The sequence below is a fragment of the Ictalurus punctatus genome, chromosome 13, assembly GCF_001660625.3.
Source record: "Ictalurus punctatus breed USDA103 chromosome 13, Coco_2.0, whole genome shotgun sequence".
In the NCBI taxonomy this organism is placed as follows: Eukaryota; Metazoa; Chordata; class Actinopteri; order Siluriformes; family Ictaluridae; genus Ictalurus; species Ictalurus punctatus.
The window spans coordinates 11,784,748-11,799,467 of NC_030428.2; the positions used below are offsets into that span (position 1 = coordinate 11,784,748).

At 40.1% G+C, this 14,720-nt stretch overlaps 1 protein-coding gene across 2 annotated transcripts; it reads right to left on the minus strand.

The window, feature by feature from the left end:
- Positions 1 to 338: 338 nt before the first annotated feature.
- stambpl1 (STAM binding protein-like 1) lies at positions 339 to 12,185 on the minus strand. Of its 2 annotated transcripts, XR_008397646.1 has the most exons (12): positions 11,915 to 12,185; positions 9,762 to 9,868; positions 8,872 to 9,089; positions 7,300 to 7,375; positions 6,547 to 6,642; positions 6,013 to 6,322; positions 5,790 to 5,914; positions 5,101 to 5,238; positions 4,613 to 4,725; positions 4,211 to 4,372; positions 3,609 to 3,708; positions 1,650 to 1,667 (listed from the first exon to the last, which is right to left on the minus strand). XR_008397646.1 is itself a non-coding variant. In XM_017483984.3 (11 exons), exons 2-11 carry the CDS (start codon positions 9,840 to 9,842, stop codon positions 1,611 to 1,613), a joined length of 1,314 nt encoding a protein of 437 aa, XP_017339473.2. In that variant the 5' UTR covers positions 9,843 to 9,868; positions 11,915 to 12,185; the 3' UTR covers positions 339 to 1,610. The 2 variants fall into 2 exon arrangements, 1 of the variants encoding a protein (XP_017339473.2); XM_017483984.3 differs by lacking the exon at positions 4,211 to 4,372 and having other exon boundaries at positions 339 to 1,667.
- Between the last annotated feature and the right edge of the window lie 2,535 nt (positions 12,186 to 14,720).

The following is a 14,720-nucleotide window of genomic DNA, read 5'->3' on the forward strand; positions in this document are numbered from 1 at the left end:
TTTGACAACCTCTTGGAAGATGTATTCGCATTTCTGAAGAAAACTGAAACCAAATACTGTACAGATAAACCATCTAACCTAACAGTCATTCATTTTATTATTTGCTCACACAAATTCCAACAGGGTTACAAATCACTTTGTTCATGAGCAGGATGGCAGCACCTTCATTAAAAAAGGTGAAGCAGAAAGTTTTGAATCAGTAGAGAATGTTTGCTATGATGTAATAGACTTCAGATCAATTGGATTTCTGCCTTCATTTGAAATCATTTCATTAAGACTAAAATCTTGTTACAAATGAGATTAGTATGATTTAAAAATGACACCATCAAGCTCACAGGCACTTTTTTCTTCTTTTATTTTAAAAAAAATGGCAGTAGAAGGGAAAAACATTGTACAGTCACTGCATCATATTGCCCACAAGTTCCTGTTGCAAAACAGCACTAAAAGTTTCAGAGGAACTACTGAAACTCAGACATAGACATACCTCAAAAGAAAAGAGGAAAAAATACAATGCCACAGCACACACAAAATCCACAATATGCTAACAAGACTCACTCAACATCAAAGAGGATATCGAACCTCGGAACACTGTAATTTTCTGTTGTACCACTATGGAATGGAAAGTTGAAAAACAGAGGAGGAGCCACTGTTTGATTTAAGTTATCATGAGACTATGATACCTGAGATCACTGGTTCTATCAAGCCTCTAGTTCCATGGCAGTAGCTCCTCTAATAAGGCGTATTAGGCTTCTTTGCTTATTCTACTGTACTGTAGGTGCTTTGGTTAAGGAAAAAGTGAGGCAAAACTGGGGGACATCTGCCTGTTTATGCTGCTCAGCTTTACCATTTATTGTAAGGCTCAAACTCCTGAGCACCATGACGAATGCCAAATAGGTCAACATAATACAACTGCTTCAGTAATATAAAACCTGCCACTCCTTCAAGTTTAACACCACCTTCAATGACCTGAAGTTCTCTAGCTGGAAATGGTTGCTTTTAGCTGTATACCACACAATACATACTGATTATAGTTTGAGGTCCCTTGACAAAACATTGGAGCTGTAACAATTAGTTTCAGCATAATTGACAAGATATAAACATTTCAGTACATATTGGTTAAAAGGTATCTTAGTATATAGCAAGAAATAAAATAAAATAAAAAAATCTAAAATCACATCATTTTACATAAGGCAACTGTCTAAAAATAGCTTTGCATCCTGGTAAAAAGTTTACATTTGGTTGTGGCATTAATAGCTAAAAGACGCCACCTTCAGGACACACTGAATTTTATTAAACCTGATGAGCAGTCAGATCAGATCACAAAGCTGTCCAAAAAGATTGCTTTTGAACAGGCACAAAAGCTAAAGCAAGCTGTTTAAAAATTCCATAACCAAATAGAGCCAGAGGGGGGAAGAAGAAAAAACACCACTTACAAGCTTTACAGCTTCATTACAAAATGCCTACAGCAACCTGTGCAACACAGACTCCACTTCACAGTACTTTTTTGTTTAATAAATAAATAAATACAAAAAAGCCTTCAAGTAGCCAAAGATAAAAAATAAAACTTCTGGGCCTGTGGCTTCTACTGAAGCATGTCCTCCCTTCATCTGTCACCTGAGGTCCAGCACTGTCGTTTTGGCGTCCTTCACAACCACGTGCTTACAGATCTGTAAATTACACACATTTGATTTTCAATTCCCCTAAAAAGATGTGCTTGTGTCCCACTTACAGAGCCACATCAAAGGAGCCAAGAGTCTGTAATAACAAGTTATTTAACTTTGACATAGATTTGGTTTTGGATGACATAATCCCTATAAGAAGTGTTGAACTGTCCCCAACAGTATTTTTAGTGATATGTCATGTTTATTAGCGCCACAGGGTACATCAATCACAGACTCATCGTTGAAGCCACTCAAAAAGGCACTCATTTGATTGACTGTACTATAATCAGGCTTTCCTTACACCAGTTAGTAAAGAAAAATATTAGGAGAACAAGGAAGCAAAAGAATTAGTGAATAAAGCAATGTGAGCTAGCTGACAAATCAGTTGAATATCACAGGATCACCCAAAGATGTAAAGATTCAGGGGTTGAATAGTACAATGGCCATAACTTCACATTCCATTATCATTAGCTAGCAGAGACAGTTTTTTCTAGCTAATCTACAAGTGTAGCTAGCAACTACCTAGCTAGATGGTGCTAGACTGCCTTGCCCAAACTTAATGTCATAATTTCATCAATGCTTGTAGCATCATGGTTCCACAAAGGCAAAAATTTATACATTGATAAATTAAAAACAAAACAAAACAATGTCTAAGAAATATGCTAGCTACGTTTTCCAGTGAAACAGGACTAGCACAAATGTTGATGCCAACGACTGTAGTTTCAAATTCTTTACAAAAATGGTTAGCTAGTTATAACTGTGCAATTATGTAATTTAATGAACCAGCATCGAATTTATCGTAAAAGGGGCAAAAAGAACACAAAAGTAGCCTTGACTGAGGTAGCAAATGTTGCCATAGTCTCCAGATGAGGTTTTACAGCAGTGTAGTGATTAGGCTTAAACTGCAGCTAACTGAAATTTTGAATCATAAAAAGCTAGTAATTTAGGAATATGCTTGTGTATTTATGTGTGTTTAATGTTAGAACCAAACCTTGCTTTTGGTATTTAATCAGAAGAATACGACTGAGGGTCTTACAGTGAATAGAGTTGTAACATTATACTGCAGCAATGTTAGCTTGCAAGGACAGATTTTTCTACCTAATCTACAAGTGTAGCTAGCTAGTACCTAGCTATATAGTGCTAGCTGTCTTTTCCAAACTTAAAGTTGTGATTTGATCAACACTTGTAACAACATGGTACTGAAAATTCCAAAATAGATATTATGAGTTTTTGTTTAAGAAATGCAACCAATCAATGTATAAGAAATTTCCAGTGAAAAAGGACTATCAGAGAAGTTTGTGCTAGCTAGCTAACTCTAGTAACACATTCATTACATAGACTTGTTAGCTAGTTAACATTAATGTTAGTTAGTTGACTTTTTTATTTATTTATTTTGTATTCTTTTTTTAGTATTTATGTCTATTTAATCCTTAGCAATTCAGTACTGGTGGTTGCAATGTTAGAACCAAACCTATGCTTTTGGTATTTAATCAGAAGGAGTACAGCTGGGGGTCTTACAGCGAAGAACTGCAGTAATGTCAGCTAGCACGGATAGATTTATAGATAATTTTACAACTGTAGTTAGGTAGTACCTAGCTATATAGAAATAGCTGCCTTTACCAAATGTAAAGTTGTGATTTGGTCAACACTTATAGAAACATGGTACTGAAAACGCCAAAATGGATACAGTATATGAAATATGCTGCCTAAATCTCCTTTGCAAGAGGAGTAGCAGTGAAGTAGTAGCAGAGAAGGACTAGCAGGTACTAGCTAGCTAACTCATTCACTACATAGACTGGTTAGCTAGTTAACATTAATGTTAGCTAGTTGACATTTTTATATTTATGTGCATGTAATCCTTAGCTATTCAGTTCTAATGGTTGTAATGTTAAAACCAAACCTATGCTTTTGCTATTCAATTAGAAAAAGTATGGCTGAGGGCCTTACGGTGAAGAGGGGAGGGTCTTTTGAGTGCGGATGAAAGCCTTTCAGTCTGCAGCCAGCCACCTCGCTCATTCCAGCAGTGGTGAGGCGGAACACTCCGGTACTGCGTAGAGGCAGACAGTGTGAGAAGACCATCTTTTTTTACACAGTGCATTTTCCCCCTAACACATCCACAGCAGATAATAATATTGACTATTGACTATTATACTGCACTGCTCATAGGACTTCCTAATATCACAACAAACAAACTTTCTGCACAATAAAGCAGCATGGATATTAACACGTACTTGAAAAAGACGATTATGTTATACCTGTTTTAGCATTATGCCACTCTCTCTGTTTCCTTTAGAATTAACTGTAAACTTTTCTTACATGTTTTTTTTCAACTTAATGTTTTAGAACTCTCAAATGCCTGATAAACTGATAAATTGTGGCTTAATATCATCCCATGCGAGCCTTCTATACAAATCTTTACACAGATCTGGAAAACATTATCAATAAATATTGACCAAAATATTGATCAATCACTAATATTTAAAAAAAACAGCTAACACTTTTTTTCACTTTGGCTTTTATTATTTGTCTTGCTTTTACTGGCATGTTACCTTTACATTACGTCCATCCATCCATCCATTTTCTGTACCATTTATCCTACACAGGGTTGCGGGGGAGTCTGGAGCCTATCCCAGGGACTCACGGTACAAGGTGGGGGACACCTTGGATGGGGTGCCAACCCATCGCAGAGCACAATCGCACCCACATCCACACTACGGACAATTTGGAAATGCCAATCAGCCTACAAAACATGTCTTTAGACTGGGGAGCAAACCCCCAAAGCACAGCGAAAACATGCAAACTCCTCATACGCAGGGCGGAAAAGCTTATTGATGAGACTTACTGATGCTTTGTTTATTCATAATAAGCCGTGTCATTCTGAAAAAGAAACTTGGTCCTGTTTCCTGCATGGCAACTATGAGACAGGGAGGAGAGTGTTTGATTAAACTCACTCGTTATGCTTGGGTGAACAGACAATGGCAATGGCCTCGGGCAGCATCAGTTGATAGGAGCTGTGTGTGTGCAGATCCACACTGGAAAGAAAAGCTGTCTGTGTGGGATGCGTCTGTAGGCATGCATAAATAAAGACACATACACACACACACAGGTTAACAACCAACATCTTTACATAATCGGTTCTTGCCTGATCACTAGCTGGCTTGACAGGAACTGAGAATAACTCTGTAAAATTATTAGGGATGTTACCATGGTGACCCTCTGCCTGAAGCCCCATTACATTTGATCCAACAGGTAATAGGGCCAACTCAATAGTCATTTTGAATAAAGCTATCTGCTTTTCATAAACATCCCATTATGTTTTCAGAAAAGACTCAGCTATTCTATATCTGTTTTCTCTGTCAATACAAAAAGCTTACAAAAAAATAATAATAAAAAAAGACAAAAGGTGGCAATTCGATGAGAATGGTAAAGAGTGTCCTACATGGATCCAGCCAAGGGTCAGTAGGTTATGGTGGTCCTGATAACTGAACAGCTCCTCCACGTTCTCCATGTCACAGTAGTCTGGCCCGGATGACTGTTTGGGCACAATCACGTGGGTGAGCATGAACTCGTTGTGAGTCTGGGTGTTAGGAAAAAAGAACAAAGAGGGTTTTTTTTTCCATTCTGTCCATTGTGAGGCCATTTTAGCCAACTAAGCAAACAAAGCCAAAGTGCAACCTTTTATCAAATGTTTATGGAACCATTGTGTGAGAAGTGAGCAAGCCTTGAATACACTCACGCCCAGTTTCAGTATCACCACAGCTATTCTAAACATAGGCACTCTTATGCCAGAAAATGCAAATGGAAGAGAAACAGGTTGGATTATGTATAACCATGAACAAAAATCAAATGGCCTCATTCACAATACTGGAACTTTGTATATGCCTACTCCATTGAACATGTCAATTGAATTTCTAGCACCCATTGAATGCAGAAAAAGGAAGCATCATGGAACTGGTAACCTAAAGAACATAAAGTAAGCACGAAGAACATATATAAGTTGTTTGAGGCGAGAGAGCTCATACCATCGATATAAATTTAAATAAAAAAATTAGATCTGGATTTCTGTAAAACTGCTGGGTGACAATGTGCATTGTTCAAAGCGTTAACAAATTGAATTAGATTGAATACCAGTTTTCCACAGAGCACGCCACATGTCTCAATGCCTCTGGCTGTGTTGCGGTCGGCCAGCAGAAGAAACCTGTATGTCAGGTCTCGAGGAATTAGAACCCGCCTCAAGCCTTCCACTTGCTGATCTAGAATAGACACACACAAACGCATGCAGTCTGCACACACACTCTGAATACAAACTCAGCCAGGTATGGACACAAAGCACTCTCCCTGTGTGACTCACTCTGGACGGCAGCTAACGTGGCCGCAGGTTTGGGGAGAGGCGTTGCTTGTTTGTTGCGGTTGGGGTCAAGGCGCGTGTGGTTTTTTGGAGTCTGGGACAGGCACGAGCCATCCGTTTGTTCAGATTCCTTAGGGCCGGCATCCTGTTTACGGTTGGCCTGCTCCTGACGCCGCAGCTGGTCCTCGAAGTAGCGGAACTGCTCTGACTCCAGCTGCATCTTTCTCAACTGTGCCACGCGCTGTTTCTCTTCTTCCAGCAAAGACAGCCTCTGTAACTGTTCTCCACACACAGCTACAGGCATGGCCTGGCTCTAAAAGCACATGCACATACACACAATATTAATTAAAATACAACACAAAAAAACAGGACTGCATCAGTTCTAGCTCTGCTTACTTCAAAAGCTTGTATGTGTCTCTACTGTATGCAAAACCTAGTGCAGCTTAGATTACAAAATGGTGAAACACGCAGCTTAGAGTCACAAAGAGCTGACAGTATGACGTGAGTTTAATCTGTTCAAGTGCACCTTGAGCTTACCTGCCTCTTCAGATATTCAGTGTACTCTTTGCTGTATTTTTCATGAAGGAGTTTCCTCAGTTGATCCTTGCGGGGAAAAGCCACTTCTTGCAATTTCTATAAAAGGCAAAATGTGAAAATGAAAGGAATGAAAGGTGTGAAAGGAATGTATATTCAAGGAATATTTGCTCTAGGCAAGATGACAGTGTAATAGTGATGAATTTTATATGCAGCTTGATGATAGTCCTCAGAGAGGTTTATTGACTTTGTAGTGTATCCAAGGTGCAATATACACCTTCTTTTGAAAGTTTTGCTGGCACTGCTATCCTAAAAAATATAATCATGCGATATTTCTGCCCACTCTAAAGCACATCATATTAGCTGGTGCTCATGCCAGCAGGACATGCGGGTTTATGAAATCTCTCACTTCTACAACAGAAAGAACAGTTTCAAAAGGCGTCACGAATCAATAATAAACTGAAGAGAGGGAAAAAACAATAAACCCAACAAGCATAAGTGATATCTTTACTAGCTGCAAAACTCCATTTGCCTAAAAAAAGACTGTGACCTGACATGCACCATGCAGTGAGTCTGCATTTCTAGACTGAACTGCCTACGCAACAACAGTAGTACACTGAAGACATTTTCTGTGATGTCTCGGTGGGAATGAGTGTGTTAGTGTGTCTGTGCTAATGAAGCATAATGCTAATACGATTTACAGTGGGCTCAGCGCCACTGGGCTCCATCACTCAGCGCAGGCTGCCAGGGGCTTACCTTCATTATGACTTGTTTCTCAGGGACATTGCACTGCTGATAGTCCCGATGACTGGGGAGTTTCTCCACAAACAAACTGCAGAGTGAACATAAAGCACAAGCATTGTACGTTAAAAGCCATGAAAGTATATTGGAAGGCTATGCTTTTGATATATAAAATTAGTTAAAATGTTCTTTCACTTATAAGATGTTAGTGCATACGCCTCGCAAAGTTTCCATGATTAAAACACATATAAGTAACTATACAACATCCATCCTCTGTCATAACTGGTGCATTCAAATTAGCAGTTAAATGTTGTTGTTTTTTTTTGGAATCATTCAGACTATATGAGAACCGAGCAGAGAACCAAGCGACTGCCATTAATAACTTTTTGTGCATGATTCTTCCAGAGAAAATGGAAATGGAATATGAAATTAAAAATGAATGGGTGATAAATTCAGATAGTGAATTTGTGTTCAGTGTGCATGTACCATAAGGCAGCCAACAAAGAGGCATGGTGCAGGTTCAGGCATACACAGACTTGCATATATCACTGACAGAATAACAAATAACAGAAATTCCTGTAAAATCTATATTTGAAAAATCATGAAGTTGGTTATAGATCCTGTTTTAGTAGTATTGTACTGTCCTGTGTTGTTAGCACACGTTTGCATGTGCACTTTATGTAGAATGTGTAGATCTTATTTAGTTCTAAGTCGTCTCATGTGGTTTGTTAGTGTGTCGTTTTATGAAACGCCACGGTACTGGAGGAATGTGGTTTCATTTCACTGTGTAATGTACCAGCTATATATGGGTGAAATGACAAAAAAGCCAGTTGAACTTGAATTTCTATAGAAATGTAGTGCTTTGGTTTCCAGAGCAGTTTTGCCTTTTGCAATTGTGAAGCCCATCAGCATCCACTGACCAAAAGGTAGTGACCAATACTGATACCAAGTTATTCAGCTTAGTGACTTGTTTAAAAAGACTGAATTTTTCACAAACGACACATGTAGTTCAAATGGAAATTGGGAGTTTATCCATTAACGATATGGAGTGACTAAAATCATAAGTGAACTATTGCTGAGAAACATGCACTTTGAGCAAACTCTATCTGAATTTAACAATCTAGCTAGCTGATTCATAGCTATTAAATGTTATACAGGCCCTCTGAAGGCCTAGTGACAATAAAAACATGAAAGAACTGTTCAGAATATCACTTTTCTCTCAGATGTGCTGGTAAAAGTCTAAGAAAAGTCCATTTATGGCTTAAAAAAGCTTTACATATACTGTATGTTATATTAACTGCAAACTGATCATAGATTCATTTTAACAAATGTCAACATTCCATCACAATTTGTGAATATAACAGAAGTGGATGATTCATATGGAATATCCTTGAAAAAAATGAATGCCTTACAGCTGCCAGTATGATTAAACGCAGCAGATTTCTTTCTTTGTCCAAGTCCGGATCACATTAATTCTCTGCCTTACTGACTGTACTTCATTTATACTTTGCCCTAATGATTAAAATGTACCACAGTTATCCTCTACCCTAGTGGAAAAGGTGTGTCAAAGCTGTCTTTAATAAGTACGTGATAAACTTGTTGTAGAGGACGAAGGCGTTCTCTAGACTGCCCTCCTCCAGGTAGACGGCAGCCATGCGCTCCATCTCGACCCCTGAGCGGAAGTAGCGGCGTGGCGATATGTCTTCGCTGATCTCAATGTTGTAACCCATTTTACTGAGCGCTCGCACACGCTCCACTGCCGGCAGCGTCACATCCGTATAGTCTGGCTCAGCTGCCAGCTTCTTCTGCAAATAAAGAGCAGAGCTGAATCACCACATGAGAACACAGACACACACATGAATTAGTGCCGTTTGTTGTTTGTTCTCAGTGCTCGTTCAGAAGTGAGACAGACCGGAAGCCACAAGCAGTGGCCCTCGGCACCCATGCTAACACCCACACAGAGCAGCTTTTGAATGGTCATAGCGGAGAGAAGGCTTTTTTATTACCATTCAGTAGGGCACCACAGACCTGGAAGGAAGATTGGCTCAGCACTCAATACTTGCTGGAAATGACGACCAGTTTCACTTCTGAACACAACAATGAACAACAATGACGAGCTTAATTGAAGCACTACAAAAAGCTCCACAGTTGTTAGTCAGCGAGGGGAAAGAGGCAAGAGGGCACGTTTATTTACTGAACCAAACGATGAGAACACTCTCTTTGTCTTTAATCGTCTATTCATGAAGAAGGGAAGCAAAGTGTGAAGGGGGCTTATATCCGTTCCTTCCTTCCCCACTCCCTCCTACTTCAGGATGGAAGGATGTGAATGACAGCGCAGCTGCATTGAGCATGCTAATGGATGAGTCAGACACACACACCAGCCCTTCTGCCCCCTCACACTCTTCCCCAGCAGTCAGAAAACTGACCCATTAACCACCCCACCCCAGCACAGACCCCTCCATACCCCCATCACTCACCAGTGTGCTAAAGCTGAACTCCTGCTCCATGGCGCATTTAGGATGCAGGCTGGCAGGCTTCGATCCTACCGATGTCTCCATCTGTCATCTCCCAAGATGATTCCTCACTGAGGGAAAAATAAAATACAAGTGTCAGCTTGACATCATGACATCATGAGCCAGACAGCTGCGAGGCCACTGGGTCGATACAGCCTCCTAAAAGGCCATAAAAGCCTGCTAAATGCAGACCTTTCACTTTACCTTCTGACTCCACCTTCCATTACTCAAACTAACACCAACCTACAGCCTAAAGCTTCTATCAGTTTTTTTTAGATCAGGTATGTCAGTCTGCAGTCTCAAGGTCCACAGCACTGCAGAGTTTAATATTATAGCTCACTTAACCTTCTGATTCAATGTGCTGAATGAAGCTGTTGTCCTCCTGAGTTTGACACCTCTGCTTCAGATAGTATTCCTTAATTAATTTACAGGGTTACAATGTGGGGGTGCATCAGTCTCCATAGAGAGATTATTAATTATATTATTCACTAAAACACAGCGAGTTTTGGTACAAAACAGCAATGCACACTTCTATTCAGGGCAGAAACTGTGCTACAGTTGCTATGACAGCTTGTAACCATGCAGAAAAATATGGTGAGTCATGAATATCAGTTGTGGAACAAAAAAAAAAAACAAAGAGAGACTTGGTGGGCTTTCACACAAAGCAGACTACTCAGTGAACCTTAGACACTTCTCCTGTATGAGGTTTTTTTACTTGTCCATCACCAAGCCACACTTTTGAATTTATGATAGATGCAGCAGAACGGTTCGTTACCAAACACTGTGGCACTCAGGTTGATGATGCCATGGCAACGTGAAATGGATGTGGAGTAAGAATAAAGACCTGGTGAGAAGGAGATGTATAGATGTAATCTAGCACTGATCAAATTATATCCAGCACCTCACACATCTGATTTGTCAGCTTTTCCATCAACATAAATTACATAAATCATATGCATGGATAACTAGTAATGAAAAAACTGGGTCAGTCCATTTGCATATGACTGTGTAATGTGAATGGCCACCAGGTTCAGATTTACTAATGATCTCAAATTTTTAAAAAGGGATCCTCATTCTCTTATAATAGCTGAATTTGTGAAAGTATACAGATGTCTGCATTTTATTCTATTAACTTGCAAATCCTCATTGAGGAACTCTTAATACTACATAATACAAGACTACCTAGTCAATTCAAGGCATTTTTAATAAAGGAATGAAAATGACATACACTGGGAAAGCCAATATTTACTGAATAATTGATTTCTAAGTTATTACCATCAACGCAGGCCATACAAAGTGGCTTAGCAATCCACAAAACCTTAGGCCCATCCCATTTAGAGACTTTTGAATACCTTTGAGGTTGTTCAAAGAGTCAGACAGAATAGAGACACTGTGAAAGCGAGTGATGCAATAAGTGGTTGTGCAGCATACCTTTAGTGCTGACTGAACAAAACCACCACCCCATACTAAGCACGCTTGTGAAAAAGGAAACTTCTATCATCTGTATTTCAACAGCTTTGGTACATTCTGGATTTCTCTGCATCATGGTGACAAGCATGGTCCATACTCCAAACATTACACTTACCAGTCTTCACTTGGGTCCTTGAAGTTAAGGGTTCTTAGCTTCGTAAAAGGGCTCTAGTCTGGAATGATTTCTGAGAAACACTCAGATGGAGGGTTCTACATAGAACCTTTAAGTTCTCTTTAAACCTTTACAAGTAAAAAGGGTTTCCCTTTTGCTTTCTAAGAGTGGACATAATAAATCTCTCACTGCACATGCACTGATTTTCATTTACAATCTGATACTGCTCTGAGAGTGAAAGTGTAACAGGAAGTGTTTTAGTGCTTAACATAAACACAGTAAAGGCTTAAAGATTAAACTTGGTGACACTGTGATGCAAATAATGCATATTATTTACTTTTAATACATTTATTATTACTTAATATGACTTATTCCTGAGTAATGAATTATTACAAATCCACAGTAACATTAAACTGACAAAAAAAAGCACTGACACCAGCCAGCATTAGAAATTCTGCATTAAAGGTGGAAAAATTCAATGGGTAATAAATAAATAAATAAATAAATAAATAACAGACTACTGTAAAATAATTACCGGTAAGTGGACTGCTGGTGTCCCATGCCCCGCATCCCTCTCGCGCTCCTGTCCTCCTCACATGCAGCACATGCTTACACAGCACAAGACTTGTGTCAGTAAAATGCTCAGCTCTTTCCTTTGACAAAACCGCGATTCGTTTCACCTCTGCATTTCATAAACAAGGTACAGGCGAGATTTACGGCAGCTATGCCTAAAACTTGCTCTTTAACGACATAACCTCTGTAATATAAGCGTTTGGACAGTCGCGCATGAGCAGCACAGCGGCTCTTTGACACATAACGTGGGTGGAGAGAACCAATGACACCATAGTGAGTCCTGCTGTATGGAAAGCCACAAGTGCCAAACTTTCTCCACCATCCTGGCACTATGTGGCTACATGGAGTATTTAATGCTACAGTGCTTAGACTGACATGCTACCAGCTGTCAAAACACAGGCTGATCTGGTCAAGCTGGTGGACCATATTTGCCAGATGGTAACCCTGCTAAAAAACAAAACAAAAAAAACAATAGAAACCCTCATAGAATTTGTAATGTTTTGATGGTTATAATGGGAATTGTATTGGTTTTAATGGAAACTGTAATGGTCCCTGTAGGTCTCTACTGGTAATTTGTTGCCTTCTATTGGTGGCATGTTATGTCTAGTGGATACAATTAAGTATTTCATTTAACGGTTAGCTGATGGTTTGTAATGATATTTATATGCAAAACCATTAGAATTTCTGTGATGGTTTCTGTAACGCTTCACAAATACAGGGAGGAAATGAGGATGCTGGAGGCGGGCCTAACTAAAAAGGCTTTATTCTCTCACATTCACTTTTCAGTGATATTTATCTATATATAATACGCATGCCTGCACACATGGCTCGCTCTTCCGCTGGCCTCTACAGGGAGAACTGAAAACACAAAGAGACGAAAATAAATCAAACAAACCCTCACCTTTTTGGTCTTGGCTCTCGGGCGGGCCGCAATTGCTACTGTCTTATCAATTTGAGGACACACCTGTCCATGACCCAAGTGGAAGCCCAGATACCGTATTTCCACTCACCCAACTGCACACTTTTTTGGGTTAGCTGTGAGTCCCGCCCACCTCCAGGATCTCAAGACAGCCCTTAGATGTTGCAAATGCTGCTTCCAATCATTACTATAAATGATTATGTCATCTAAGTATGCAGGCTTTGATGGCCTGGTGTCTACTCTCTCTACATTCCTGGTCGATCAGAGGAGGCTTGCGGCGCATCAGGAATTCAGATCAGTATTCCTGCTTCTCTGAGGGACCCTCAGTCCTGGTGGGTGTGGAAGGGGTGGGCAAGGAGGTGTAGGAGAAGTATGAAAGGGAGAGAGAGAGAGAAAGAGAAAGGAGGGGCTTGCCTGCCCCCAGATATGATGCCAGGTAGTCCTCTGCCAGCTGGAATGCATCATCTAGCATCACCAGACAGTAGCACTGGATCCACTCCGCCATCCCTTCCGGTAAACGGACAACAAACTGCTCCAATACCACGAGGTCGACTACTCCTTGGCACTGCACTCTTCCACCAACAGCCATCTTCGGCAGGTGTCTTGGAGATTTTGGGCAAAGGCGGACAGACAGCCGAGCAGAAGTGCTGATGGTGCTGTCCAGGGGTGTGGCCGACTCGTTACAATATCACTCACTTCAGGTCTGTGTACTCCAGCAAGTTTGCTATTGGAAGATGTTGGGCCACAAGCTGGGGTTCCCCTGACAAGAGGAGCAGTAAGCAGGCCGCCCACTGGGACTCATCAGTCAAGCATGGTGGAGGAAGTGTGATGGCTTGGGCTCGCATGGCTGCTTCTGTAATGGGCTCACTAATCTTTATTGATAATGTAACTCATGGTGGTAGCAGCAGAATGAATTCAGAAGTCTACATGAACAGTCTGTCTGCCAATTTCCAGAGAAATGCATCCAATCTAATTTGGATGAACTTCATCATACAGCAAGACAATGATTCAAAACACACTGCCATCACAACAAAGTAAATGACTGTATGGAGATAAATGTGTTTGGACTTCTTTCTTTAAATAATTTAATCAGGATCTTTCCTGCCAAAGGCACTCCAGCAGGTCATCATCTCCATCCTCTTAGTTAGCCATTGTTACTAATGCTCTAGCAAATTTGCAACCTTACATAAGTCCATGAGACCAGCCATCTTGTCAGTGAGACAAAATACCATGCTGTCTTTACAGCAGTGATACTCCGCAATAGTTTAATTTAAAGAGAGAGATACAGTGGAGTGAGAGCTTTTGAGGACTGAAGAAGTGAAGTATGTGAGTACAGATAGGAGGTGTGTTGGTGGAGGAGAATCTGAATGGTGTTGAGAGTGTTTGCAGTGGCAAGAGTGAGTGTGTGTTTTGTGCGTGCGTGTGTGTGTATAGAATGCTAATCCTTTGTTTTCTTCGATGTACAGGTGATGATGGACACTGCAGCTCCAGAGCCTTTGGGTTTGTATCCTATTCATCTCAGGAGGCCGCTGTATGTTAAATAACATATTTTTAAAAGTATATTTACAGTTACTATGTAGGCCTACTCAAGTACTGTAATGAGAGTACATGTAATTTGCTTCATCATTATAAACTATATGAACATATTAAATAAAGACTTCTCAACCTTTTTTGGAAAGAGCCCACAATGATAGGACTGTGTCTGTGCATTGCATTGCAGCTTATCCAAGCCAAGAGACATAATTCAAGATTCAATATTTTATTTGTCACATACACAATTATATACAGTATATTACTTGTGGAATGAAAACCTGGCCTACTCCTCTTTAGACTGTGCATGAAATACTAA